Here is a 27195-nt window from a genome sequence, read left to right as displayed (position 1 = left end):
ATACCCGAATCATTTCTGAATGACGAACGGTCACTTCAACTTGTCTTAGAAGCTATTGACAAGTTAGAAAATAATCTTTATGAGGAAAATTATGCCAATGCTGCATATAGTGCATTCCATGGTTTTATTTTTGATGAGATGGAAACTAAGCTAAAAAGGTAAAAACAAAAAGTAATACCAATAACCATAAAGCAGATCTAAACCATATTTGAACAATGAACCTCAAGAAAAGTGGGAATTACTTTGTAAGCGACTTGGCGTGAAAAGGAGTGGCTGAAAAGTAAAACTGTTTTAACTAAACGACATTTACGTGTTGTATATAGAGTGAGTGAGTTCGGTTTTACGCCGCTTTTAGCAATATTCCAGCAATATCACGGCGGGGGACACCAGAAATGGGCTTCACACACGTGTCGGGAATCGACCCCGGGTCTTCGGCGTGACGAGTTAAGGCTTTAACCACTAGGCTACCCGACCGCCCCGCTGTTTATAGAGAGTGCAGGAAAGACTTTGACAAAATAAACCGAAGGGCAAAACGTGCATATTCTATTGAAGAGCAAAATAGACTTGATACGTTATATAAAGAGATTAAAGGGAAATCTTTTTGGAAATCTATTGGTAAGTTAGGTCTGTCCAATGACAGAAAGCAAAGAATTCCCTGTGAAGTTATAGATGATAACGGCACTGCCTTTTATAATAACAATGTTGTTCTTGATAAGTGGATAGATGCTTATCATCGCGTATATAACTCCCCACAAGATTCACAAAGTGAAGTATTTACTGTTTTGAAAGATCGTTACCCCATGACCAACAGAAATATAGATATATCTGCCTTAAATAATCAGGTCGACAGGTTGGAAGTCGAAAAGGCTGTTTTAATGCTGAACGTCGTAAGGCGTGTGGCCTTGATTGTATACCCTCTGAGGTTCTTAGAAACTCCGCCTTTGTTGATTTACTGTATAGAATCATCAAACATTGTTTTAATAACGGAGTAATGCCCTCCAAGAGGAAAGAAGGTGTTGTTAACCCCATACCTAAATCTGGTATGAGTGATCCCCGAAACCCGCTTGAATATCGGGGCATAACCGTTATATCGATTCCATCAAGATTTGTGCAGATATACTTAACACTCGTTTCAGCAATTGGTTGGAGAAAACTGACATTTTAGTCGATAAACAGAATGATTTTCGTTCTAACAGAGATTGCATTGATCATCTTTTTTATCGTCTTTAATTCAGACAAAAAAAAGCCTAAAAAGATTCCATCACTGTTTGCTTTGTTGATTTAAAAAAAATATAAAAATTCGACAGTGTTAATGGAGAATGCCTGTTCCAACTTGGTACAAGAGGCAAAAAATTAGATGCCATCCCATCTCTTTATGACAATGTTAACCATGTTGTTAAATTCAATGAACATTTTACTAATGCTTTCCCAGTGATGTCTGGTGTAACACAGGGGTACAAGTTATCCCCAACGTTATTTGGCGTCCGCCCGGAGAGCGGAAGGTCCGGGGTTCGATCCCCGGCCGCGTCATACCAAAAGACGTTAAAAGATGGTACTTGTTGTTACCCTGTCTGGCGCTCGGCATTAAGGGGCTAAAACAAGGACTGGTCGGCTCGGAGTCAGTATACTGTGTCTGAGTGTGGTATTCATGTTAAACTGCGGCACGGTATCTCAGTGAGCTAGCACTATCAATCGGCATCAGATCGGACTAGTACAAGCAGCCACACAAACACACACACGTACATGCACGTCGCTATATAAGTGCAATAATCTTGGACGCGACGTTAAACCCCATTTCACCTCACCTCACCAACGTTATTTGCTGTTTATATGAACGACTTAGCCCATTGTATAACAGTATTGATAACCTCAACTGTGGTGTTCAACGTGATGATGTGAAGATATCAATTTTGATGTAGGCAGATGATATAGCGCTTATAGCGCCCGACGAAACGTCTTTGCAGACAATGTTGAATGTTTTAGATGTGTGGTGCAAACATTGGAAATTAACTGTAAATGCAGTTTAACCGTATCTGGTTGAACCAACATCTTGATATGAAGAAATCTGTCAGAGAACTGTATAAATCTGCCAGTAGAGCACTGTCCTTATTTTCTAAGTTTGAAGCTGCTGGTGGCATGTCATATGATGTGTTTAAAAAGCTGTATGAAACTTTGGTTGAAACAGCTATGTTGTACGGCTCCGGTTTATGGGGCATTAACACATACAGAGAAATCAATACATTGCAGAACAAAACATGTCGATCTTTCTTAGAGTTTTTTAGAGAGCACCTAACTTGGCTGTTAACGGTGATATGGGTTTTAATTCGCCAACTTTTAAAACTGTCACGAATGTTTTTAGACTGTACATTAAGTATCCAAGTGCAAATACTTCATGTCTTCAGTTCAGGGGGGCGGTGGGGTAGTCTAGTGGTTAAAGCGTTCGCTCGACACGCCGAGGACCCGGGTTCGATTCCCCACATGGGTACATAACCATATTGTAACGAATAATGACAGCTATCATATCTCCATGTCAGAAGGATGAGATCTGATTGGTTCACGTGATCTTGATAAAATACGTCATGCCCCGACCAAACCGGGTCCTTCGCTAGATAGCTCAACCATTTACTAATCGTGCTGGCTTTCATGTTGTTGCTTTAAGTGTTTAAGAGGTTGCATGTGTGTGAGTAGGGTACCCATATATGTGAGTGTGTGTGTGTGTTTATTGTTTAACGCCGCACTCACCAATATTCCAGCTATATGACGGCGGTCTGTAACATAATCGAGTTTGGACTACACAATCCAGTGAATGACATCATGAGCATTGATCCACGCAATTGGGACCGATGACATGCATCAACCAAGTCAGCGAGCCTGACCACCCGATCCCGTTAGTCGCCTCTTACGACAAGCATGGGTTGCTGAAGACCTAGTCTACCCCGGATCTTCACGGGTCGGGATACACATATCTACCGGGAGTTGTAGTATTGATAAGATTTCTGTTTGTGTATTGATATGATTTCAGTTTTCGTACTGATATGATTTGATTTTTGATTTTTAGAAATTTGAATTTCTTTGACAGCTTCATATATATACGTTCGAGAAGCTGGTCGTCTTTCAGAAATAGAGTTAGTTTGGCAGTCGTTAGTGCATCTCTTGGTAACACAAATGTACTCGGACATTGTACGTTACATGACATTCAGTAAGGTGAGCCAAATTTGTATCAAACAAAACGTCTTCAGTTGCAGATACAAAATAAGTGTTTGTTTTTCGTTTAACGCCGCACTCAGCAATATTCCAGCTATATGACGTCAGTTTGTAAATAATGGAGTCCGGACCAGACAATGCTCTGAGTATTACAAGCAACGACCCACGTACGATGACACAAACTCAACGAGGACATCGAGCCTGACCACCCGATCCATTAAGTCGCCTTGTACGGCCGACATAGGTTGCTGGGGACCTATTCTTAACCACGATTACCCTAGAGGACGCCATAACCTGATACTATAAAAACTTTAACCAGCTTATATTTCGTCACGCCGATGACCGGGGTTCGATTCCCCGCATGGTTACAATATGTTTCGGTGCACGTTTTGGTTACCCCCGACGTGATATTGTTGGAAAATTGCTGAAAGCGGCGTGAAACAATAGTCATTCACTTCTCCAGGCGACTACACTGCCGCCAGTGAGGAATGCATTGATAAGGTTTTACCTGCCGACTCAATCTGGCACAAGCGGCTGATACACATCTGGAGTAACGATTTTCTTCATTTCGTGTCTTAGACCTATCATGTAATTAGAAACCCTAATAGGACCCCAAGTGATAAAGTGAGTGAGTGAGTGAGTATGGTTTAACGCCGCTTTTAGCAATATTCCAACAATATCACGGCGGGGGACACCAGAAATGGGCTTCACACATTGTACCAAGTGATAAAGAATGAATGATAGCTCTAATGAGAAAGAAATAATTCATACAATGTCACTTGGATATCCTCTTCAATCAGACACGCATAATCAACGAAATAGACACTTTTACTTCGGAGTTAACAATATGTGTCCAATATATCGTAAAATGTACATCTACATACCCATAAATGAGTGTTACATGTTACTTGGACGAATGAGTGTTACATGTTACTTGGACAAACGAGTGTTACATGTTACTTGGACGAATGAGTGTTACATGTTATTTGGACGAATGAGTGTTACATGTTACTTTGACAAATGAGTGTTACATGTTACTTTGACAAATGAGTGTTACATGTTACTTGGACGAATGAGTGTTACATGTTACTTGGACGAATGAGTGTTACATGTTACTTGGACGAATGAGTGTTACATGTTACTTGGACAAACGAGTGTTACATGTTACTTGGACAAACGAGTGTTACATGTTACTTGGACAAACGAGTGTTACATGTTACTTGGACAAACGAGTGTTACATGTTACTTGGACAAACAAGTGTTACATGTTACTTGGACAAACGAGTGTTACATGTTACTTGGACAAATGAGTGTTACATGTTACTTGGACAAACGAGTGTTACATGTTACTTGGACGAATGAGTGTTACATGTTACTTGGACAAACGAGTGTTACATGTTACTTGGACAAACGAGTGTGAAATGTTTCTTGGACTCGCCGTGAATTGTGCATCTGAAATAAATATCTGTCATTGTTGTCATACTTTTGTAGTAGTAGTAGTAGTAGTAGTAATAGTAGTAGTAGTAGTTGTAGTAGTAGTAGTAGTAGCAGTAGTAGTAGTAGTAAATCGTTAATTATACTTTTAACTTGTATGGCTATGTATTACGGTTAGTGAGCACAAAATAGTTTTAATTTGCATGCCTATATTTCATTAAATAAAACTGATAATTCATTCATGTCTATTTTCAATCCCCTCATAAATAATATACACTGCCTGGAACAAAGTGTACTCTTGAAATTTGGACTTGACTAAAAATTACAAGCGTTATCAAAACAGTACTAGTCTGAAAACAATGTCCAAAACACCGCAAAACTAAGGTCAAAAACAACAACTATGATACTCGTATCATGGTCATCACCATTGTCATCACATTTCTTGTTTATTCAGTTATTAGACACCATCACACATGGGTGAATACTTTGATGTTCCCGGCAATACTCGCTCACTATTCCCACTTCACTGTAGCTGTGATGTACGCATGCGCAAGAAATTGAATTCCTTAATAATGAATATTCATGTGGTTTGTTTGCATGTCTTTATGTATCACGTATGTGTCCCTTATTATGTAATGTTGCCACGTGTACAGATAAACACATTAAATATATGAAATAAAGCATACCTCAAACATGACTACCTAGCAGAGATCTGAAAAAATAATGGATGGAAATGACAGGTTTATTCCCATTGGAAAATTGCTCTCTGTGTATATAAGCACATGTATTTATTTAATGATTTATATTGGTTTAACATACATTCTATGTGCCATAATAAATCGCGCTCGCTCTGTAGGCTTTAATCTATTTCATGTTACAACAAAGACACATTTCTTTTTATAATAGGTTGGCTCTACTTAAGTCCGTCAATCAACATGAACACATGTTCAACGTTATCCTAACCAGACCCTGAACCTAGAGATATTTGATCATTGCCCTTATGTTACTTTTCCTTCTCTATATATGTATTCATTGCGCTTACACGTTTTTCGTTTTTGATAATTTCCCGGCGAACGTCTTATTTTATGAGCGTTTCTTCCAATATTTGTTTCTTTTCGTTACAGAGAACAACGATCCACGTTTTAATACTTCCACTTAGGGGAGAAATTATTGTTGATGTTTTTTTTTATATCCCGCAAGACCCCATTAAATAAAATACGCACCTCCAAACTTACTATACAATCAATAAAAGGATTATTAATGGGATCTACGAGGTATTTGGTACTTGTAAAAATTTGTTAGAAAGAAACTGCATATCATATGCCCTTGAGCCGGAAGTGTCCGGATTCTATTGGAGCAGGCATGTGCTTGTTGTTTACAAACAGATCGTGATCCTCTTACGGTTGTTGGTGATCCACAAGTACAATATTTGTGACACAGTCAAGCAAGATGACGAGAAGTAAGTTTACCTACGCTTCCAAATACTAGGACAATCGGTTCACTATGCTATGGTGTGGGATGGAGATTTAGAATTCAACGACAAAATTGAGACTCCAGTCACCGACCGGGTCTGTTGGCGTTGTTTCAGATCATAACGTTTCTGTCATTAAGTATACATGATATTTGCGACTTGGGCCTATAGCTTGTTATAGCCTTTGTGTAATGTTACCATTATATTTTCCAAAGATTATTCAGTGTACACACGTATCGGCTGAAAGATAGTCATCTTATCCCATGGTTACCATGGAAACGCAGGATGCCACCAGGTTCAGATACTGCATTCGTCACGATTACAGTGTCCTGTATAAAAAATATGTACACCGACATTCTTTGGGACAAGAATTGGTCTTGGTCTTTTTATTTTAATAGTAAACGCCTATTCCTTATTTTTATATTTCGCATAATTATGAATAATGAAGGAAAAAAATCAAAATTCCAATAACGGGAATTTGTAGCTGTACACAATTATATTTTTTATTGACCCATTCGCCCTACAACATCCTTTAACTCCTTTAAATGCCTGTGATCCAATAAACTGATGTTCTGATAACCGTCAGTAATTATTTAAGGTTGAGATCAGCATTTATTTCTTAATGTTAAGGGGCTCAAGTATTATTTCCAACATAAACAAATGCTCAGTTATTATTTATGTAAATACATAAATATAACAAACTGTATTCTTTGGATACCAGTGTCTGCGAAAAAAGGGCTTATTATGCTTTCCCTACAAGGCGAGGCATATGTAATTTTAGTTTTCAGTAAAACAAGGGCCTGGATTATTCAAATGGCTGTTTTCTATAATGTGAATATAGAATCTTCAAACCAAATCATTATGTTGGATCATTGGGAGTGGGAAGAAAATTTATCGCAACTGTAAGGAGGGGCTGTTTCAATATCATGTGTTATCCAAACACTAAATAAAGCGACAACAAGACGCACATGTCAACTTCACTCATTTACTCGGTAGCCATCATTTTAACAAGCCCAGATGCACAGGGATCAGTCATTGTTCTAGACAGTAAGGGTGATAGGGACCAGTCATTACTGGATATTGCAACAGAGGCCTCTAATCATTAAGTTAAGTTTTGATTTTTTTCAAGTAAATGTTTTATAAATTTGAATATTATTAAGGGACTGGTCATTAATTATGGAGAGGGGGGTGTCATGAAAAATTGTCACATTTATTTGTGGGGAGAGCATGAAGAAATGAGGGGGGTTGAATTATTGATGTAGATGCATGATGGCATTGAACTGACTCCCTCGCTTGTTTCAGTTACGGAGACACTGATTCGCAAGAGGGCGGAACACAATGAACTGGAGATATCAACACTAGAAGAGGTCTCTCTTCATCAACAGGATATAGAAAAGTAGGCTGTGATTAATATGAGTGGATATTCATGTCATTTTAATTTGAACACTACATCGTATACGTGGTTACAACTTGGTTAACAAGGCCATGGAATGTGAAGTAACTCCAGATAAGGTCATATCACTATAATGTGTTTTATATGAAGTTCACCTAATATGCATGCAGGTTTTTCTGTGGATAGGTTGCTGCTCACGTGACAAGCTGATGTCTGTGACACGGATGTCCATACATATAATACTATTTCTATAATAGTGAAGCGGCTAAGATCCATAGGAAATGTGCATTTAATGATTAATGCGCCAAAATTGATCATAGTATCTGTAGAAGAAAATGTCTGAAATAATTTCAGATATGGAGGCACCTAAATTTTTTACTGTGTGCACATGTGCATTAGATTATGAAATGATGTTCTAATTTCACCGTTTCACCTTAAAGAATCAGTAACCTCAATCATTAAACACAAATAAATTCATAATTAATCAGTATTTTTTGTTAAAATCGTCAATATAGTGCATGGTTGGAAGTTGAATTGTGAAGTATCTTGTCTGAATACCTGTGTGTATGTATTTGAAGTCATGTTGTTAGGTTGTTGTTTTTCCCTTGGACATATGCAATACTAAATTCTACCTGTCCTTCAAATTATCATGTCCCGTGAAGATACCGGATTAGAATTGGTCTGCAGCAACTGGTCTTATGTGGCGACTAATGGGATCGGGTGGTCAGACTCGCTGACTTGGTTGATGCATGTAATCGTATCCCATATACGTAGATCAATGCTCATGATGTCACTGGATTGCCTGGTCCAGACCGCCGTCATAAAGCTGAAATATTGCTGATGTAGCGTTAAACAACAAACAAACAAGCACACAAAATAATCAAATTGTTATACTGGGCTGGAACGGCCACACTCCTTGTTACATCGTCATGACAACGTCATGTTCATGAAGTTGGAGTTTCACAGAAAACATTGTTCCAGTAAGTGAGATATTTCTTCAGTGTCATTTTGTGAGTTGATATTCCCTTTACATTTCAGAATTGAGCACATTGACAGATGGTGTAGGGAGTTAAAGATTTTGTACCTGCAGAGCAATTTAATTCCAACAATAGGTGAGTAAATTGCTGTTTCTCAGTTAGAATGGTGTTACTCCATCAGAATGACATTTCTCCATAGGAATGGTGTTTCTCCATTAGAAAGGTGTTTCTCAAATAGGATAATGTTTCTCAATGAGAATGATGTTCCTCAATTAGATATATGTTGCTCAATATAGATAGATGTTTATAAATTAGAATGGTGTTTCTCAAATAAAGATTATCCATGTCTCTCAGTGAGTGGGTGAGTGAGTGAGTACGGTTTTACACCGCTTTATCCCAGCAATATCACGGCTGGGGACACCAGAAATTGGCTTCACACATTGTACCTATGTCGGGATTCCCATGTCTCTCAGTATCTTTCACATCATACATGTTATATGAGGTAAGTGAAAAATAAACTCAGACATTATATTGGGGGATGTAAAATGTTTCCTAGTTCTTACAGTGTTATGGTTATAATGAAGTCTTTCTTATAGATTTGCCAAGCTGATTTTTGTAATATAAACTATTATTAAACCATAGGAAATTAATAATATATACATCTGATAATTTTTTTATTACCTATTCTTTTCTTTTTCAGAAAATGTGAGCAAGTTAAAGAAGCTGGAATACCTTAATCTTGCTTTAAATAATGTTGAAAAAATTGAAAATTTAGAAGGTAAGTATTTTTGTGCGTAAATATATTCTCAGTATACATGGTATAACAAAATTAAAGTTTTGATTAATTCTGCACAGCTCTATGAGCCTCTAACTGCTATATCTTCATATTAGTTCCATCTTCCCGAGGCAATGGAGTTAACTGACTGTAAAAGTCCAGTTTCCCCCCTTGTCAAACTAGGCTGGGATTATGGAGTTATATTTTGACTGGACTAACGAGTCTATGCATAGTCCAATCAAAATCGCGTTATGAAATCGACAGCAGGTTCGTAAACAAAATGGATTTCAACGTGCAGATTTCAGTAGACTGCAGGATTTGCAAAGAATGTGTACTGTCAACTGGGCATCGACAGATATTTTCCAAATCTTTTCATGTGTTTAATCAAGGGGCTCACTTCGTGAGGTAAGACCCGTTTTTTTACAATATAGAACTTGATCATTGATCGATCATCTTGACTGGGCGCCCCCATTTTGTTTGAAGAAAATGCAAGTACTATGATGGATGGAATCTGGTTGGTCAATAGGGAGGCCATAGCAGGGACATAACTCGTAATCGCCACTGGTGGCGCTACGATCGAGCCCAGAAATTCCAGCCTAGTTCGGCAAGGGTGGAAACTGGACTTTTATAGTCAGTTAACTCCATTGCCTCGTGAAGATGTATTAGTTCATTCTTTGTTCATGGTGACATGATCGGATATGTCACCAGCTAATTCACTTTTATTAACATTTTTTCACATCTTTGAAATGTGTGCCAAAATCACTGTAAGGTCAGACTTTTTTAAAAACTTTGTTTTCAAATCCGCCACACACACCCCCACCCCCCGCACGTTTCAGTGTGTGTTTTATTCTGCCAGCATCCGACTCATTTGTCTCTATCAAAATTAATAAATTATTTAGAACACTATAAATGAAACCTGTTTGTTGAAAATGTTTCTTAGGACAACAAATTATGACGAATGACAAGGGGAAATAAAAAAATACATGTGAAATTGGCATTTCTGTATTTATATTATTTTGACCAACCGAAATCAGTTAAAACCCAACAAGAAAATCTGGCCTAACAGTAGAACAGCTTTCTCTTATTTTCATTAGATAAAAATTGTGAATATTTTATTATTTACACATCCTAAATGAAATGTTCCAGGATGTGAATCCCTGAAGAAGTTAGATCTAACAGTGAATTTTGTCGGTGAGCTGACTAGTATTGAGAGTCTCAAGGAAAACTACAATCTCAAGGAACTGTAAGTATGATTACTGTTTTGGTTTTTCCCATGTCATCTCTAAGAACTCAAAGTTTGACATATCATTGTGTAGTATGGCTTGACTCTTCAGCACCCATAACATTATAAACAGGAGTTTCTGTGGACAGGATGCAGCCCTGTTTCCTGTCTGAAGCAAAAAAATAATTACCAAAATTTTAGTCTATGCTATATTTGGGATTACACTTTCCTAGTAAAGTACAAATTCTAGTAGTTTTCTGGGTGGAGTCCATCCAGGAATGGAACCCACACCCGCAGATTGAGGCACCTCATCACCAGCACACAAAGCTCGGTTGTGTTTCTGATGCATGAAGATTAGCCTCCCCCGTCTTAAGATACTCAGGAACACAGATAAGAGTTTATTTATAGCAGTCTTCTGATTATATACTACTCATAAGAAGTTAAGGAACACCCTATTCTCTTGGATGAAAGAATTGGGTGTTCTTTAACTTCTTTTGAGTTGGTTTCTTGGTTTGTAGTTTAACGCTACACTCGGGAATATTCCAGCTATATGACGGCGGTCTGTAAATAATCGAGTCTGGACCAGACAGTCCAGTGATTGATATCATGAGCATTGATCCATGCAATTGGGATCAATGACATGCACCAACCAAGTCAGGGAGTCTGACCATCTGATCCTGTTAGTTGCCTCTTACGACATGCATTAGTTGCCTTTTATGGCAAGCATGGGTTGCTGAAGACCTATTCTACACCAGATCTTCACGGGTCTCTTCTTTTGAGTAGTACATAGAGGACTTGCTTGGAGAAGGCAGCAATTTAGAATGTTTACCAATACAAACTCTATAAAAGAATGATTTGGATTGGCTGTTGATTTCAAGCTCTTGAGTGAGGTAAATTCTTTTCTAAGTTAGTGAAGTAAGCGAGATGGAGCTGGTGGCCAATACGTTCCAGAGGCGAATCCAGAATTTTGAAAAAGGAAGGACAAAGTGACTTGACTGAGGATGTAGTCAACATGTAAGGTGTCGGGGGGGGGGGGGGGGGGGTCAGCCTGGATCTCAAGTGGGTTCAGGGAATTTATCATAACAGAATGGAATACTAATACACTGGATAATTGAGGATGATCATCACTATGATAGCATGCATTATTACTCACACAGTTGACTGCTGGTGTGTCTTGGCCCAGATTGACTACTCTGCAAGATAGTTTGTAATGGTGATATAAGCTTCACACAGCACTCGTTTTCCTTCTGTCTAAACTGACAGTTTCCAGTGACAAACATTTAAGGCTGAATCTCTCTACACAGGTTTCTCACTGGCAACCCCTGCACTGAGTTTGAAGGGTACAGAGATTATGTGATTGCCACATTGCCACAACTGAAGGTGAGGGTACAAAAAACTCTTATTTCACAAAGAAAGCTTAGCGCTGACAGTCGAAACTCCAAAATCGCTTTGGTTTGTTTGATTGTCTGTTGTTTAACGCCACACTCAGCAGTATTCCAGCTATATGATGGCGATTTGTAAATAAATGAGCCTGGACCAGACAAGCCAGTGATTGACATCTTCACAGGTCCCAAAATTGCTTTGAGGAACAGGACCTTGGATTTTATTTCCCAAAACAAATCTAATGCTATGATTGCCTGCACTCCAAAATGGCAACATGGATATATGATTGGTGTCATTCTGAGAATGCATTGTGGGACAGGATGCTATTTTTCAGGATCTTTCTTCATCGGTAACACACGCCATAGCTTGAAAGCATGCAGACCGATATGTCATCTGTTGAGATAAGAAATTAAACATTAGATTTAAATGTTTTGGTGTATTGAATTTGCAGAATTTCTGTTGACCTGCGTTTATGTTTCAGTGGTTGGATGGGACGGAGATAGACAAGTCAGAGAGAATAAAAGCTGCACAGGTAATGTCACAATGTCACAGGTAATATCAATAGCCACAACAAGTTCATGCCATGCCGAGGTAGTCATCCTTGATAATCTAAGTAGTGTGTCACCATTCTTTTATGATAAATAGACCATCGCTTTGCTTCATGTCAACACTGCTGTGTGCATCAAGCAGCAAAGAAGCAGTACTATGAGTGGTAAACTGCTGTCAGCAGTACACTGTATTCCAGATGTATCATGTCAGCCTGGACCACCTCTGTGGTCTAGTGGATAGAGCATCTGCCTGGAGAGCGGAAGGTCAGTGGTTCAGTCCCCGGCCGCGTCATACCAAAAGACGTTAAAAGATGGTACTTGTTGTTACCCTGCCTGGTGCTTGGCATTAAGGGGCTAAAACAAGGACTGGTCGGCTCGGAATCAGCAGAAACGCACGCACGCACGCACGCACGCACGCAGGACTTGATTTTTCAGAGGCCACTGTGTGTGTGTGTTCCTGTGTGTGCACGCACGCATGCACGCACAGGAACACACACACACACAGGAACACACGCACAGCGGCCTCTGAAAAATCAAGTCCTGCTTAAGTAACAGGCGAATCAGTGGTTGAGCATCAGGGATCCATGTTATCATGGCATGACGAAACACAATCAGTCAGGTCACACTTTGTAACAATCTGGTCCTCATTTATTGATCCTACTCTTGTCATGGAGTACTGGGCACATATTCTGCACCAGAATCCCTGCGGTACATTTATAGTTAGAACATCTAAGCACATGAAGTGCTGCGCTCTTGTAGTTGATAGATCTGATGCAGGTGTCTGTTGTTTCAGGAGTTAAATGTCATCAGACCTAAGATCTTGGAACAGGAAAAACAGCATAGGAAGAAAAGGGTGAGTACCCCGATACCAAGACATGCATCTTCCATTGTCTAAACACAGAAGACACTTTCTATAATTAAGGAGTGCAGAGATCGGAAACTTTTCAATTGTCCTTGAGCAAGTAAAATATATGGTTGCATATGTTAGTATTTATACAGTTTATTAACAAAACTGTGTGATCCAACCAAGATGCCTCGGAAATGGAAAGCAGCGCCACCTTTCATTCATCCAGGAGAGATAACTCTACTTCATAACCAAACATTAGTTTGCCTTATTTTGTGCCAGATATAGAGAATCTCACCCTCGTGTCTTTTGATATCAAATATATCAACACGAGTTGATAAAAGTGGAAAATTTCCGAGGCTTGTCGAGGATTTTTGCCACTTTTATCAATAAGTGTTGATATATTTGATATCAAAAGACACGAGGGTGAGATTTTATTTATCATCCAACATCATTCTTCCAACTTTTTCAATTTGTAGACAATAATTATCAGTGTCTTCAGTGTAAAAAGTACTGCTAACAGCTTCAGTAGCAGAGCCATTAGTGATGTCATTTGATTGTGACGTCATGGTAACCAGTGACGTCACAATGGTCTGCAAAGCATTGTGATGTAATTTCATTGCAGCGATATCTACAGTGTAGATATCGCTTGATCTCATCCAAGCGATATCACCTGTGGGAGCCAGTTTTGGATGATAAAATATTCTCACAAATTGAACATAGCTAGTATTTCATCCTATTTAATAGTTTGGGTTGTTTATGCAAAATTGGAAAGTATGTATTAAATACGTTTACATTCAGTATGCAGTTATGAATGCTTAAGTTGAAATCACATTCCTTTTTGCTTTATATGACCCCTTAAGATCAGGGTTAGAACAGGCCTTCACCAACCCATGCTTACTGTAAAAGATGACCATGCTTGTTGGAAGAGCAACTATAACAGGATTGGATGGTCAGGCTTGCTGACTTGGTTGATGCTTGTCATCGTATCCCAACTGTGTGGATCGATGCTCATAATGTCAATCACTGGATTGTCTGGTCCAGACTCGATTATATACATAATATGGCTGGAATATTGCAGAGTGTGGAGTAAAACAAACATACAAACAAACAAAGATTTGTATAGTTTTAGTCCTAGACGCGAGATTTAGTCGCTGATCACATGACTGCAATACTGATGATCTGTATAAACATCAGACAAATGTTAGTTACTTAACGACCTGAAACTTCATCGCCTCGTTTTCCATTCTATAATTGTACTTCCATGAAAAAGGACATACTAGAGATTCTATGGATCACTATTGCGTGAAGATTGTGTTATGTCATCCATACTCATCTATAACTGAAATGGTGTTAAAAAATATTTACCTCAGCTCCCTTGCCATGGTAACAACAGCTAGGGGATGTGAGTTTCTGTTTATAATCAAAATGTGTTTGGCTCCGAGATAGGGAAGCCACTAGAACTGGAGAAGGGAATATATAATGATCTTAAATACTGAGGATATATGTGTGTTATTCCAGTCGACTTCTTCTTCTTCTTCAGGAGAGGCAGAAGGCGGACGCAGAGAGGAAGAAGAGCGCTGAGGAGAAGCCAGGCTTTGATGGACGCTGGTACACAGACATCAACGATGGGTAAGCCGCTGCTGTCACTTCTCTCAACACTTTCCTCGATCAGTTATCTAAACTGGACCTTAGTGCTTCATGCTTGTCGTAAAATGGAACTAAAATGATGGATTTGTGAAAAAATATAGTTCCCAGTACTCCATGTGTTTCATAAGAGGGAAGTAAGATGGGGGATTCTGGGGCAAGTGTTGGTCCCAAATGATCTGTTTGTTATTATACTTGTTGTAGAGAACTGAAATAGTTGATTCTGAGGGTCTTGAGGTCCTCAAACTCTATGTATGTCGTAAGATGATGGGGGTTTTGTAATAGGTGGATTTTTGTAAACGGAAATTCTGGGGATAACTGGTCCCTTGTACTCAACATTTGTTGTGAGAGAATGAGGGTTCGTAATGGGAGAATTTGCAGATTTTGTCATCAGGCTTGTTGTCGGAGAGAACGAAAGTTGGGATTCTGTGGAGATACAGGTCCCCAGTGTTCTATGCTTGTTGTCGGAGAGAACGAAAGTTGGGATTCTGTGGAAATACAGGTCCCCAGTGTTCTATGCTTGTTGTCGGAGAGAACGAAAGTTGGGATTCTGTGGAGATACAGGTCCCCAGTGTTCTATGCTTGTTGTCATATAGAACGAAAGTTGGGATTCTGTGGAGATACAGGTCCCCAGTGTTCTATGCTTGTTGTCGGAGAGAACGAAAGTGGGGATTCTACGGAGATACAGGTCCCCAGTGTTCTATGCTTGTTGTCGGAGAGAACGAAAGTGGGGATTCTACGGAGATACAGGTCCCCAGTGTTCTATGCTTGTTGTCATATAGAACGAAAGTGGGGATTCTGTGGAAATACAGTTCCCCAGTGTTCTATGCTTGTTGTCCGATAGAACGAAAGTGGGGATTTTGCAGGTACATGATAGGTACATAGTACATTCTTAAATGTACATTTATCTTCAGTTTTATAAAAGTTTCTGTTTTTTTCAGAGACAAGAAAGAAGGCAGCAAAAAGGGACAAGATTTTGACCTTGATGCTGAGAAAGAGTAAGTTACAAAGTAACGACCAGATGGTTTAGTGATACGCTGCTGATTGTGGGTTTGAAACCCAGGCTTTTCTGATTTTCACAGTGTTGGTGCCTTGCTCATGGGGTAAACTTTTATGTTACCAAATCATTTTGGGTTTGTTTTTTACAGAATAAATGTAATGATACATTTGTAGCAGTCAGTACTGGAAGAACTGTATGTTTGATGTATTTGTATGTCTTGAACATTATGAGATGTCAGTGCTAAAGGTTAGCTTCATCATTTTGTTTCACAACACTGCTTGCACTTTCAATCTTCCACACATATAATAAGGAAGCATTTTTAAAATGTATATTCGATTTTTGTAATATTGAGCAAAATGGCAACAAAAATCAAATTAAGTAGTCTGGGTACTTAGGCATGAGATAATCAATCCCAACAATGTCATCGTATGGGTTCGAATCTCATTCAGTGTGTTTGGAGATGGACGTCACAAAGACACATCTTTTCTGATTTAAAGTTAAAGCTGATTATGCGTTTTCATTATGTGTCAGTATATGTTCTGAAATCTCAATCTTTATACATTAGAATTCTGTTAGAATGAACAAAAGTATGAAGAATACTTGATGAAATGTTTCCCCCAGGTTTTGGGATGAGAAAGTTCCCTTCACGCCAGAGTCCCGGAAAGAAGTTCACGATCACATTCAGGAAACCAAGAGGAGAGACGAGGAAAAGTAAGGTTTTGTTTTTGCAAATGTTCACATTGAATATGATTTACATTAGTAATGAGATGCTTCAGTATATGTTTGAGATAGTCATTTGCCCATACTTTGTCCAAAATGTGTTTGAGGAATATTTTACTCCTTTCAGAACTAAGAAAGAAGAGAAAAAACCTAGAACTCTGTTCGCACCTGATGGTCGCCCGTACAATGTGAATGAAGCAGGGTAAGTTGTTCCTTTCTACACGTCTTGACATGAGACAAAACACTTGTTTCCTCCAAAAGGTGAGACCGTATGTGCATTAAAGAAGCTTCAAAATGTTTTATTCGTTTTCGTTTTGTTGCAGTGTGGACTTCACATTAACAGACGATGAGGATAGAAACATGATGGTGCTTGATGTAGCCTGCTTCAAGTAAGTCATCACGGGGAGGGGTCATTCATGTTATCGGATGTGTGTCCTGTTGGGGTTCGAGGTTATGATGATGATGATGATGATGATGATGATGTAGCCTGCTTCAAGTAAGTCATCACGGGGGAGGGGTCATTCATGTTAACAGATGTGTGTCCTGTAGGGGTTCGAGGTTATGATGATGTAGCCTGCTTCAAGTAAGTCATCACGGGGGAGGGGTCATTCATGTTAATAGATGTGTGTCCTGTTAGGGTTCGAGGTTATGATGATGATGATGATGATGATGATGATGATGATGATGATGTAGCCTGCTTCAAGTAAGTCATCACGGGGGAGGGGTCATTCATGTTAACAGATGTGTGTCCTATTGGGGTTCGAGGTTATGATGATGATGATGATGTTGTAGCCTGCTTCAAGTAAGTCATCACGGGGGAGGGGTCATTCATGTTAACAGATGTGTGTCCTGTTGGGGTTCCAGGTTATGATGATGATGATGATGATGATGATGATGATAGGCTATTTATATTGCACATATTGCCACACCGCTCAGGGTCATGTTCAAAGCGCTATTATTACCCCTGTCACTGGATCAATGTGCACTCAAGAATCATTATCAGCTCCCTGGGGAGTATGCAACCCAAGCTGCATGTTTGGCGCCAGGCTATACATGGTGACTGAATGGATCAGGTAGTCAGGCTCAGGGACTTGGTTGATTGTGTGTCATTGTGCCCAGATCACATGTGATGTTGCTCATGATATCAATCCCTGGAGTGTCTGGTCCAGACTTGATTATTTACTGGCTGCGTTGTGTAGCGGGAATATAGCTGAGTGTGACGTTAAATAAGATTCAACCAGATCACCATCTTACAGAAGCAAGGGAGTTAAATGACTGTAAAGTCCTGTTTCCACCCTTGCCGAACTAGGCCGGAATTTCTAGGTTCAATCATAGCGCCACCAGTGGCTATGACAAGTTATGTCCCTTCTATTTCCCTCCTATTGACCAATCAGATACCACCTCATATTACTCTCATTTGCTGAAAGAAAAATGGCCAATGAAGACAACTGGTCAATAATCAATATCTATATTGCAAAAAAATGGGTCTTTCTTTGTGAAGTGCATCAAATCGTGTGAGCACCTTGATTAAAAACATGAAAAGATTTGGAAAATATCTGTTGTTGCTAAATTTATCGGTACAGTGCTTTGCAAATCATGCAAGGCAGTTTACGAACCAGAAGTTGATTTCCTTACACTATTTTGATTGGACTATGCATAGACTCGTTCGTCCAGGCAAAATATAACTCCATATTTCCAGCCTAGTTTGTCAAGGGTGGAAACCGGACTTATATAGTCAGTTAACTCCCTTGCCTCACAAAGATGGCTGATCACAGGAACATTCCAGTTGTTGACAAATCAAACATGGAGGTCATTGTTTGTGCAGCCAATAATTATATCAGACTTGAGGAACTGGTCTTCACCAACCCTGAAGCAACTATTTGGATCGGGTGGCCAGGCTCTCTGGCTTGGTTAATGCTTGTCATCATATCCCATACCTGGGAAGATCCAGGTTAGAATAGGTCTTCAGCAACTCGTTAAAGGTGATCCATGCTTACTGTAATTGGCAACTATGCTTGTCGTAAGACGCGACTAACAGGATCAGGTGGTCAGGCTCTCTGACTTGGTTGATGCATGTCATCGTATCCCAAATGCGTAGATCGATGCTCATCATGTCAGTCATTGAATTGTCTGGTCCAGATTCCATTATTTACAGACGACTGTCATATAGCTGGAATATTTGCTGAGTGCGGCGTTAAACAATACACAAACAAGCAAACCAACAAACATCATATCCCAATACTGTAGGTCAATGCTGTTAAACAACACAGATTGATGCTCGTGATGTCGAATCACTGGATTGTAGTGTCCAGACTTGCTTATTATGCGTACTTCATGCTGATGCCTATCACCATACCCAAAACATGTTACGTTACGTGGCTCTGTAATCATCAGCCACTGGTTTGATTATTATGTTCCTAGTTGTCTTGATATATACTGGACAAACAAAGTCATGAATATTTGGGGGGATAATTTTTATAAAATTGTGTGCTCAGTGTCTAACGAGATCGAGTGGTCAGACTCGCTGACTTGGGTGGTGCATGTCATTGTATCCCAATTCCTTGGATCGATGCTCATGATGTCAATCACTGGATTGTGTGGTCCAGACTTGATTATTTACAGGCCGTTGTCATAAAGCTGGAATATTGCTGAGTGTGGCATTAAACAGCAAACAAACAAACCAAAAAGGTTTCGACTCAGAAATAATCATTACATTGATACACAAGTACCAGGTCAGGTACCATGTAGCTTTGCAGGTACCCGAGTAATAATTTCAATACATAAACATAGAGTGTTGTTGTTCCAGGCACATGGACACCTCCCTCCTGGACTGTGATGTGCAGACCAACTATGTCCGAGTCCTGATGAAAGGAAAGGTAGGTGTTGAGGACAGTCATCAGATGGAGCTTGGTGAGAGGTAGTGAGTGTGGTGGGTTTAACTCCACTTCAAACAGTATTAGAGTCATGTCACGGAGTGTCATGTTAATGAGGGAGGAAAACCGAAAGTAAAATTGGGTTGTTTACTTCATTTGATGTGCAAATATAAGCTATGTCAAATGAATGCTCCATTTGTGTCTATTCTAAGTTGTTGTTTCTGTTTTCAAACCTTGCATTTGTGTGTGTCTGTTTTCACACTTTAGAGTTGTGTCTCTCTGTTTTCAGATCTTGCAGTTGTGTGTGTCTGTTTTCACACTTTAGAACTGTGTCTCTCTGTTTTCAGATCTTGCAGTTGTGTGTGTCTGTTTTCAAACTTTAGAGTTGTGTCTCTCTGTTTTCAGATCTTGCAGTTGTGCCTTAGTGAGGACGTCAACCCAGACTCCAGCACTGCCCAGCGGTCACAGATCACTGGCCACCTTGTAGTCACAATGCCAAAGGTGTGTGTCACATATATAACTTGTTTAATATCTGTTTATATGATTGCTATGAACATTAACCTTGATGATCATATCAAAAATGATTTTTTTATTTGTGAATTTTGATGGTTCCAGAAACAAAATGAAATTGGATTTTGAATAAATGCCAATTTGTCCATTGTCAGTGTGTACATCCATTTATCTGATGAAAACTTCCATGGCAACCATTTTCAAATTGTTTGGGATTTTTGGCACTGTTTAGTTACTTTTAAACAAACCGCATCTACTCCACTCCTCTGGCCAGCGGTGTATGATGCCATATTTTAAAACAAACAGAGCTTGTACATCTTTATCCCATCAAGGATAGACCGCCTCCATGGTCTAATGGTAGAGCGTCCGCCCAGAGAGCAGAAGGTCCGGGGTTCGATCCCCAGCCGCGTCATACCAAAAGACGTTAAAAGATGGTACTTGTTGTTACCATGTCTGGCGCTCGGCATTGAGGGGCTAAAAAAAGGACTGGTCGGCTCGGAGTCAGTATACTGTGTCTGAGTGGGGTATTCATGTTAAACTGCGGCATGGTATCTCAGTGTGCTAGCACTATAAATCGGCATCAGTCCGGACTAGTACAAGCAGACACACACACACACATACACGTGCATGCACGTCGCTATATAAGTGCAATAATCTTGGACGCGACGTTTAACCCCATTTCACCTCACCCATCAAGGATACACCTCTTCAATTATTGTTCTGTTCTGTACTGAATTATTACTCAGTGTGTGCCATCTTATGCTCTGCATTTGGATGTACTGTTACATGTAGCAATAACCCATGAAGTTCTGTGTTTCAATAGGTCTTCAGCAACCCATGCTTGCCGTAAGAGGCGACTAATGCAATCGGGTGGTCAGGCTCGCCGACTTGGTTGCTTGTCATCGTATACCAATTGCGTGGATCCATGCTCATGATATCAGTCACCGGATTGTCTGGTTCTGACTCGATTATCTACAGGCCATCATACAGCTCAAATATTGCCGAGTGCAGCGTTAAACAACAAACAAACATGTAGCAATATATTATGTATAAAGAATTCCCTCTTGAGTAATAAAGTTTCCCATTGTCATATCTGCAGAAATCAGTATGAAATTTGCTATGTGGTATGCAGAATAACACAGAATGTGGGACGTATTGTGATTGTTTACCCTGTATTTGCCTGACCCTTCAGCTTCCATTGTTATCCATTATACTGTATATCCTCTGATACCTATGGGCTTTTGAAGATTTTATGTGTATAATCACAGAATTGATGACTCTTAAAGGGCAAGTTCACACGGAAATTAACCTATTTTTCTTGTACTTTTTCCACATTAAAAGTGTTAACCTAGAAGTGTCATAGACAAAAATATAAAAAATATCACAATTAATTAACATTTTTCGCATTAAAACGATTTATATTTTTCACATTTACAAAGTGTTCTATTTCCACAACAAAAACACCATGGCTTATGCCCCTTGCAATGTGACGTCATTGGTGCCAATTGATAAACATTATGACGTCATCATGCTTTGTTAGAGCCGCTTCACGTGGTGTAGGTCTAGGTGTGTGATTCTAGCGTCTCAGATGCCAGCCAGCATAGTGTTATGCTGAGTCACCACTGCGCCGGAGTGTGTCGTAGGCCATGTTGTTTTACCGCAAACTGGTACTTCATATCTTTTGCGTTGAGAATAGACAGGGACCCAGTTGAATTGGCACCAATTACGTCATAATCTAAGGGGGATAACTCAGGCCTGTTTCGCTCCAAAAACGAAGGCCTCATAACGGCATATCATTTTCACACTATTGTGAGCTTCCTACTTTCACTGTGAAAAAAATGAGTGTATATTTTCAAACACAGATACTAATTAATTCTAAAATTGCGTTTTGTTTAGAAAAAGAAAGAAAGTGATTTTTGCGTGTACACTTCCCCTTTAAGTCACACAAGTCTGATCTAAGTTTAAACATAGCTGTTTGAATCCTTAAAACTTAAAGATTCTGTGCCTGTAACACAACTATGTTGATAGAATGAGAACAGATAATTAATAGTGATTGTCGAACAACTTTTGACAAATTGGTTCCTGCTGATAAGACCGCCGCCATGGTCCAGTGGTAGAGCGGAAGTCCAGGATTCAATCCCCAGCCATGCCATACCAGAGGACATTAAAAGATGGTACTTGTTGTTACCCTGCCTGGCGCTCGGCATTTAGGGGCTAAAACAAGGACTGGTCGGCTCGGAGTCAGTATACTGTGTCTGAGTCGGGTATTCATGTTAAACTGTGGCATGGTATCTCAGTGGGCCTGCACTATAAAATCGGCATTAGCCCGGACTAGTACAAGCAGTAACACACGTGCATGCACGTCACTATATAAGTGCAATAATCTTGGACCCCCTTTCAATTTACCACCTGCTGAAAAACTGACTTTCATTAATTGTATTATTGAAATTGAATGAGTTTCTTTGTACACATAAATATTGCAGTGGCTACACACTAATTACATTATCAGCCAGTTTTCAGATTAGTTTTTTCTAACATGGGTTTTGTGGGCCAAATGTTCTGTGATTCACCATAAAGTTGTCATGAAGGGGAGAGAACTCTGTTTAGTTTGATGAAATGAAATTTGACAAGAAAACTTATGGGGGAAAATGAGAACAATTGGTTCCTTGGGAATGAGTAGTGAAACATGCAGATGGGTAGACTATTGTTTTATGATGGAAGACATAGGGTGTGATTACCATAGGACCTGAGAACAGGATGATGTTGCTGTCTCAGATTAAGATTGTTTCATTGATTGAGTGAGTCAGTATGCTTTTACGCCGCTTTTAGCAACATTCCAGCCATATCACGGCGGGGGACACAAGAAATGGGTTTCACACTTTGTACCCATGTGGGGAATCAAACCCGGGCCTTCGGTGTGACTAGCGAATGCTTTAACCACTAGGCTACCCCTCCGCCCCGAAGATGTCTTCAAAAGAAATAGGTGTCCTAACATAGGCAGTCATACAATGGAGAACAAACATTGCTTTTGAACATACTTTTTGTCACATTTTTTTCATTACAGACCAAACAGATCATCACGGCCAACAAGCCCAAGAAGACAAGTAATAAGGAGAACTGTCATGATGCAAAACAAACAGACAAAAAACAACAGTAAGTCCATCTTTGCCATGATGGTGCTTTGTTATTAAGTGACAATTGTTTCAACTGTAGTAGGTAGCATCTGTATCAGGTCGTCCTGTGTGGACTCAGGGTAGAATAGGTCCCCAGCACTCCTTGTTGCAAGAGGTGACTGTATTTGGTTGAAGGTCAAGCTCTGTTGGCTGGTTGGTTGGTTGGGTGTCATTGTAAGCAAGGATTATATCCTTCCGTAATATTATCCCGGGGGAAGTTTTACTCTAGAGTATAGTATAGGATAGGATTAAACACACTGGTATGGGTTCAAATTCACGAGGGAGAATCATCCTGACACTAGAGAATTTCATCCCCAGGATAAAAAATAGGGTAGGATAATATTCACTCTTACATCATCGTACCCGGATGTTTTCAGAAAGCCATTTTCTTATATTTGAGTATGACCTTGACCCAAGCTGATTTTCTTAGGAGATGTAGGTTAAGAGAGTACAAACTTTCAGCTTGGGTCAAGGTCTTGTTCAGAGTTTGATTTGCCTTAGATGTTCAGAAAATCAGAACCTGTGAAGATCCGGGTGAGAATTGGTCTTCATCAACAACTTGTTTCTGATAGGAGGCGACTAATGGGAATTGGTGTTCAGGCTCGCTAACTTGGTTGATGCATGTCATTGTATCCCAATTGCGTAGATCAATGCTCATGATGTCAGTCACTGGATTGTTTGGTTGAAGAATTATTTACAGACCCCGTCCTATAGCTGAATATTGTTGAGTGCGGCATAAAACATCAAACTAACAAACAAATCAGAAAATCAGACTGCTTTCATGGTCTAGTGGGGAGAGTGTGTTCCCAGAGAGGCAAAGGTCCAGGGATTCATCCCGTGGCTGCATGATACCAAAAGACGTTAAAAGATGGTATTTAGTGTTACCCTGCCTCACAATCAGCATTAAGGGGATAAAACACGGTAGGTTGGGTCAGAAGCATTTTAATTGATCTGAGTGGGGTATATTATTAGTTATGGTGTCTTTAGTTGCCGTATAAGGTGTCATATTAGGTTAGCAGAAAAATATTGGGCAGAGGCCTCGCCCAATATTTTTCTGCCAAACGAATATTACACCAAATACGACAACTAAAGACACCATAACAAATTTATTATCAATATTGCACATGTCATGTCAAAATGAAAGCTTGACACTTACAACTGTTGACGTTAAGAGTCAAAGGGAGACTACTCTTCAAACATTAGAGGCCAAACCTTGTTGACCAATGTTGACAGTTTTAAGTATGATCTTTATCAATAAAGTCACAAACATGATCTAAAAGAGGTTAATGTCCTTGCACATCACAATTAATGACATAAGAACACAAAACAGTGTCAAAAAACAAATTTCTGTACCAGAATTTTCATGTGAAAAATGTGAAATGGGTGTTGGAAAATCCAAGATGGCTGTTCCTGACGCTATACTGTCTCATATTAGGTCAGTAACAACCATCTTGGATTTTTACTGACGGTATACAGGCTCATGTGGGGTCAGTAGTTCTGCCCTCTGATTGGTCAGTCTCACTTTGAGGCATAATAAATCTTAATCTATGGTATCTCAGTGAGCTAGCGCTATAAAACCAGCATATGTCCCCACCAGTAAAAGCAGCCACACACACACATGCATGCATGTCTCAATATGAGTGAAATAATCTTGAATGTGATGTTAAACCCCAAGTTAAGCAATGTTGGTCACGTAGAGTTCTTGGATTGGGGACAGTGTTCGGCAGCTTGGCTCCTGAGAGTTTCTAGGGCTTCGGTCCTGCCCCACACTGAAGCACATGAACCACATGTGGTGTCTCCGTGGGAAAGTGACTTTGTATGCAAGATGCCTCTGTTCACCCAGCAGTGAGTGGGTACCCGGTAGGATGAGATGGCAATGTGGCTGTTAACCTTCTAGCACCTCACAGGTAGCTTGGGTTGTATACTCCCCAGGGAGCTCAGAATGATTGTTGAGTACACACAGATCCATTGACTGGGGTAACAAGTGTGCTTTGAGCAACCATATAGTGGATGGAAAACAGCACCTAATAAATGTTTACTTATAAAATCAGCCTTGTTTATTCATTTCAGCCATACTTCTGTACCTGATCATGTGATATGCCCATATTTTGCAAGTGATAGAAAGACAAAAAGCCACAACTTGGATGAGCATGTACAATAATGTTCATAAGAACGATTCAGTGTTTTCTGTAACTCTTTGACAACCTCGTGATACCTTGAATGTAAACAGTTGGACTTGACAGATACTTTGTGTTTGACAGATCAGGTCCAGTCTTGCTAGAGGTGGATGCGACTGCCAAGAAGTGTGTTGATATCGGGAACATTGTGAAGGACAAGCCGGAGAAAATAGTTCCTCCCCTTGGATACAGCAACAGGAGGGATATTCCAGTTCCGCCAAACTCTGATGACTTTGTTGATGACCCTGATGTCCCACCTCTCTTGTGAAAATAAACAAAGTTTCAGATGGAATGAGAGCCATGGGTGCTCAGTTCAGTGTGCAGCGATTCATCCTGAGGCGTTCCAGAAACCTACGTTCATGGGTCAAATCCCATATTTGCCATGAACAATGCATCTTCCTGAGACATGGGAGTCCACTGTCCGAACGAGGCTGGAATTTCTGGGCTTGATCGTAGCGCCACCAGTGGCTATTCCGAGTTATATATCCCTTTGATGTCGGTCTTATTGACCAATCAGATTCCACCTCTCATATCTCTTGCATTTGCTTTTAACAAAATGGTGGCTCCCAGTCATGATCTGATCAATAATCAAAATCTATATTGTGATAAAATGGGTCTTTCTTTGTAAATGCATCAAATCAAGTGAGCACCTTGATTAAAAAAAACATGAAAAGATTTGGAAAATATATGTTGACACCAATTTGGTGATACACATGTTTTGCAATCCTGCAATCGACTGAAATCTGCACGGCAGTTTATGAAACAGATGTCAATTTTTTAAGCGATTTTGATTGGAAGTCTGTGCATAGACTCGTTAGTCCAGCCAAAATGTAGCTCAATAATTCCAGCCCAGTACAACAAGGGAGGAAACTCTATTTTTATAGTCCTTTAACTCCCTTGCCTCAGGAAGATGTGAACAATGAATTTTAAGACTTCCATATAACATCGTCCATCAGTTTCAGGATGTTCTTATAGTATAACATAACTTCCATCAAGTGTATCATCATGTTTATAGAACCATTGTCGCTAATGTCATGAAGCATTATAGCCTATTGGTGCATGGTCAAACAAGTCTTTTCAGGAAAGATATTTGAGAATGATTTGTTTATAAAGGAACACATCACATTTTAGCCTGACATGAGATCATACGTAATTGATGTATATTTATTCATTGATCAATCTTTCCATTTTGTTCACGTGCATAATGTGATTTTGAATAAGCTGTTTTTCTGAAAATAATGCAGATACTGGACGACAGTAACCTACATTTGTAACGAACACGCTTATAACGACCTGACGGATATAACAAACTGTTTGCTGTATAGAAACTGTATAGAAACTGTATAGATATATGCTTATAACGAACTAAAATTAGTGGTCCCTTTGAGTTCGTTATAACCATGGTTTTCTGTATACATGTATTATTGATTAGGAAGCAATATAGGTTGAAATCAATGGGAAGTGTTCCAATTTCATTTTGTTTACAAGCATCAACTCTATTTCCTGTCGACATTTCTATTCCATCGAGAATATTATATATTTGGGTAAGAAATTGTTCAGTTATTGTTTGTTTTTGTGTATTGATAATGAGATTGTTATTTGTGTCCGTCCAAATTCATTATACAATACCAATAAACCATTTTGTCAAAATAATGTATTCAGTCATCTGTCTGGAGTTGTCAACATTCCATGTGCAATATTCCAGCTATATGACAGCTGCCTGTAAATAATCAAGTCTGAACCAGACAATCCAGTGATTGAACCACTCATTTGGATACGATGAAATGTGTCAACCATGTCAGCGAGTCTGACAACTTGAGCCTGACCACCTGATCCCGTTGGTC

At 39.5% G+C, this 27195-nt stretch overlaps 1 protein-coding gene across 1 annotated transcript; it reads left to right on the top strand.

Moving 5' to 3' along the window:
• The first annotated feature begins 5983 nt into the window (after positions 1-5983).
• LOC124113755 (dynein axonemal assembly factor 11-like) lies at positions 5984-26000 on the top strand. The gene is made up of 17 exons (XM_046474266.2): positions 5984-6097; positions 7412-7505; positions 8541-8614; positions 9180-9257; positions 10401-10497; positions 11781-11856; positions 12341-12391; positions 13201-13260; positions 14795-14883; positions 15840-15896; positions 16520-16609; positions 16746-16820; positions 16942-17007; positions 19425-19494; positions 19897-19992; positions 23066-23154; positions 25436-26000. The coding sequence occupies exons 1-17, from the start codon at positions 6088-6090 to the stop codon at positions 25617-25619; spliced, it is 1356 nt and encodes a 451-aa protein (XP_046330222.2). The 5' UTR covers positions 5984-6087; the 3' UTR covers positions 25620-26000.
• Positions 26001-27195: the final 1195 nt, after the last annotated feature.

Source organism: Haliotis rufescens, unplaced genomic scaffold (assembly GCF_023055435.1).
Source record: "Haliotis rufescens isolate VD_foot unplaced genomic scaffold, xgHalRufe1.0.p SCAF_2, whole genome shotgun sequence".
NCBI classification, from domain to species: Eukaryota; Metazoa; Mollusca; class Gastropoda; order Lepetellida; family Haliotidae; genus Haliotis; species Haliotis rufescens.
Note: the sequence above shows the minus strand (reverse complement) of the source record. Positions and strands in the feature narration are given on the sequence as shown.

What these genes read in the sequence shown, in the direction of transcription:
- LOC124113755 (XM_046474266.2), top strand. An exon ending in AAGAGGAGAGACGAGGAAAA is followed by an intron (nt 16,610 to 16,745) that starts GTAAGGTTTTGT and finishes TACTCCTTTCAG; the next exon opens with AACTAAGAAAGAAGAGAAAA. An exon ending in CTTGATGTAGCCTGCTTCAA is followed by an intron (nt 17,008 to 19,424) that starts GTAAGTCATCAC and finishes TTGTTGTTCCAG; the next exon opens with GCACATGGACACCTCCCTCC.